Source organism: Lucilia sericata, unplaced genomic scaffold, assembly GCF_015586225.1.
Source record: "Lucilia sericata isolate MDLA Ls3-8-SP2 unplaced genomic scaffold, ASM1558622v1 Contig000353F_arrow, whole genome shotgun sequence".
Classification (NCBI taxonomy): domain Eukaryota; kingdom Metazoa; phylum Arthropoda; class Insecta; order Diptera; family Calliphoridae; genus Lucilia; species Lucilia sericata.
In genome coordinates, this window is record NW_023994373.1 from 356269 (window position 1) to 358805 (window position 2537).

General features: G+C 28.2%; 1 protein-coding gene across 1 annotated transcript; it reads left to right on the top strand.

The window, feature by feature from the left end:
* Positions 1-1469: 1469 nt before the first annotated feature.
* LOC119604030 lies at positions 1470-2301 on the top strand. Its single transcript, XM_037956363.1, has 2 exons — positions 1470-1550; positions 1604-2301. Exons 1-2 carry the CDS (start codon positions 1497-1499, stop codon positions 2213-2215), a joined length of 666 nt encoding a protein of 221 aa, XP_037812291.1. The 5' UTR covers positions 1470-1496; the 3' UTR covers positions 2216-2301.
* Positions 2302-2537: the final 236 nt, after the last annotated feature.

The following is a 2537-nucleotide window of genomic DNA, read 5'->3' on the forward strand; positions in this document are numbered from 1 at the left end:
TCCCAGAAAATTTTTAAACGATTATATTTTGAGGAAAAAACTCAAATCTAGGCGTTATTGGATTAATGCATGAATATTTGACAATATTCCAATTGTCCAGCACTATTTTTAGGCAATTTGGAAATGCCCGTCTGTCAACCAAATGATGGACAAAATCATTTGATTTGGCTTTTTCAAAGTTTGTTGGTTAAATATAATGCCATAAAGTAATTAACCATGTAAATTATATTGATTATTGTTATACTAATGCAAAATATATTCGCCGGCATTAAAATTAGTCAAATATCAAAGAAATTTATCAATATTTGCAAAAATTTATCAAAAATTACAAGGAAAATAAGTAAAAATAAGAAAATGTGTCATAGTGATGTATATTTTGTCGCAAAATTTCCGTTATTCGGATACTTTTAATAATAATTAGAAATTATATGTTATATTTATACATCTGAACTAAATAGACATTTATTAAAGCCATATATATATATATATATATATTTATTTTTCTTAAAAGTTTGTTTTTATTGTCAAAAATCTATTATAAACAAAAATATGAAATTAAGAAAACCGAATCAACGAATATTTTATCCTAATTGTACGCAACACTAACACATAAAATGACAGCCATATTGTACAGTGCTGCCAACTTAAACATAAATCAGCACAATAGTTAATATACGTTTATTATTTGTTTATGAATATCACAATTTTATTAATGGTTTTTAAGGCTAAAGTGTGCTTTAACTATTGAGTGCATTAAAAGCAAAATAAGATTTTTTTATAAATACAAGCGTTAGTAAACTCGAATTACATATGTTAACCCATTAACTGTGAAGGTCAAACTTAAGCTATGTAATATTGGAATATTTTCTTGAAACCATTGTGAAAAATATTGTTTTCAACCTATTTAAATGAAACTTAGGAAAAATATATAATGAAGACCCGTATTTACGATGACATCGAAAAAATTGAAATTAACCCTTAAACGTAAATACATACATAAGCCAGAAAAAAACTATTAAACCTATTTTTTACCCCCAAAGGCGCTTTGTTTAACTAATACTTTATTTATCAGTAAAGAACAAAAATTATTTATTTTTTAAATTTAATAATAAATGATTTTTTTTAATCGTTATCTTCGAAGGAAATATACGATTAATAGATAGAGGTAAGTAAGTATTATTCAAAAAAATTATAATAAACAATTAAAAAATAAATAAACAAATCAAAACATTGATTTAAATTTAATCGCAAGACGCCATGCTAAAACCTCTTCAGCAAATTAAAAAAGTATTCCAACAAAACTTATCACACCAACAATCAAGGGTGGATATTTTGTTATTGGTTTATAAAATCTAATCTAAAGGTAAGAAGTGCTTAAGCACTCTTAAAAGAACTTAGAATTACTAACAAAATTATAAAAAAAAATTCCATATAAATATAAATAATTCGGAGTAGTGAACATTAGAAAAGTTTTCTTTAAACTAGCAACAGTAAATATGAAGTATTCCTTAATTTTCTTATTGTGTGGCCTCTGTTTGGTGGTCGTAAGTGTAAGTAGAAATTTAAATATTATTTTGAAGAAAATAATAACATATGTTATTAGGCCAACATTGAAGTAGCATCCTCGATCGAGGATGATTTTGATCTTGACTACGAATATATTGCCAATGATATTGCCGAAGATGTTACAGCTGAAATTGATCCTCAAGTTATTCCTTGGTTGGGCATTTACTTTATCATACGCAAAGCTTTGACCGCTATTAAGGGTGTCAAATGTACCGTTAAGGAAGTGGTTAGCATTAAAAATGCTGCCCAACAATTCCTCGATGAAATTGAATTGTGTGGCGATGATGTTAATGCTAAAGCTCAACAATTAATTGAAACTTGCAAAAATATCATTGTTACTGCTAATAATATTATCAGTGTTAATGTAACCACTTGCGGTGGTACCTCTACTTCTACCACCTCTCCTAAAGCCGAAGATGATGTTATGGAGCCTGCTGTTCAGAAAACCAAAATTAACTGTTTCTTTAAGTTGTTGGGTAAAACTTTGAAATTGAAGAATCAAATTAGACGTGCTATTCATTTGATTAAGCAGATTCCTAAGGTTCCTGGTACCGCTAATGAATGTGTTAATACCGCTGCTCAAAACTTAGGAAATGTTTTTAATCAATTCCCCTCTAAGGTGAAGTATTGCTCCAGTTTATTGCATTAATTTGTAATGAGATTTGGAAGAAGAGACCATTAAAGTGTGAAAGGACTAACATTATTCAATAAAAAATTTCGCAACCAAAATTTAAATCAACTTTTTGTTATTTTTTTAAATCCATATTTTGTTAAGGTTACACATATTTTTTAACTGAAAAAAGAGCAGTTATCTGAACACAATAGAGATCGATTTGTAATAAGTTTAGGGTGTTAAAACGGCAACTTTTGAAGCGACAAATGAAGGTCTTGTTCATGGTAACTTCCGAAAACAAGACGTAATATGTTTACGTAGACGAAGACCATAGCTGTGAGTTCACTGAACCAACTCC

What these genes read in the sequence shown, in the direction of transcription:
- LOC119604030 (XM_037956363.1), top strand. Translation starts at nt 1,497, where the DNA reads ATGAAGTATTCCTTAATTTTCTTATTGTGTGGCCTCTGTTTGGTGGTC. An exon ending in TCTGTTTGGTGGTCGTAAGT is followed by an intron (nt 1,551 to 1,603) that starts GTAAGTAGAAAT and finishes ATATGTTATTAG; the next exon opens with GCCAACATTGAAGTAGCATC.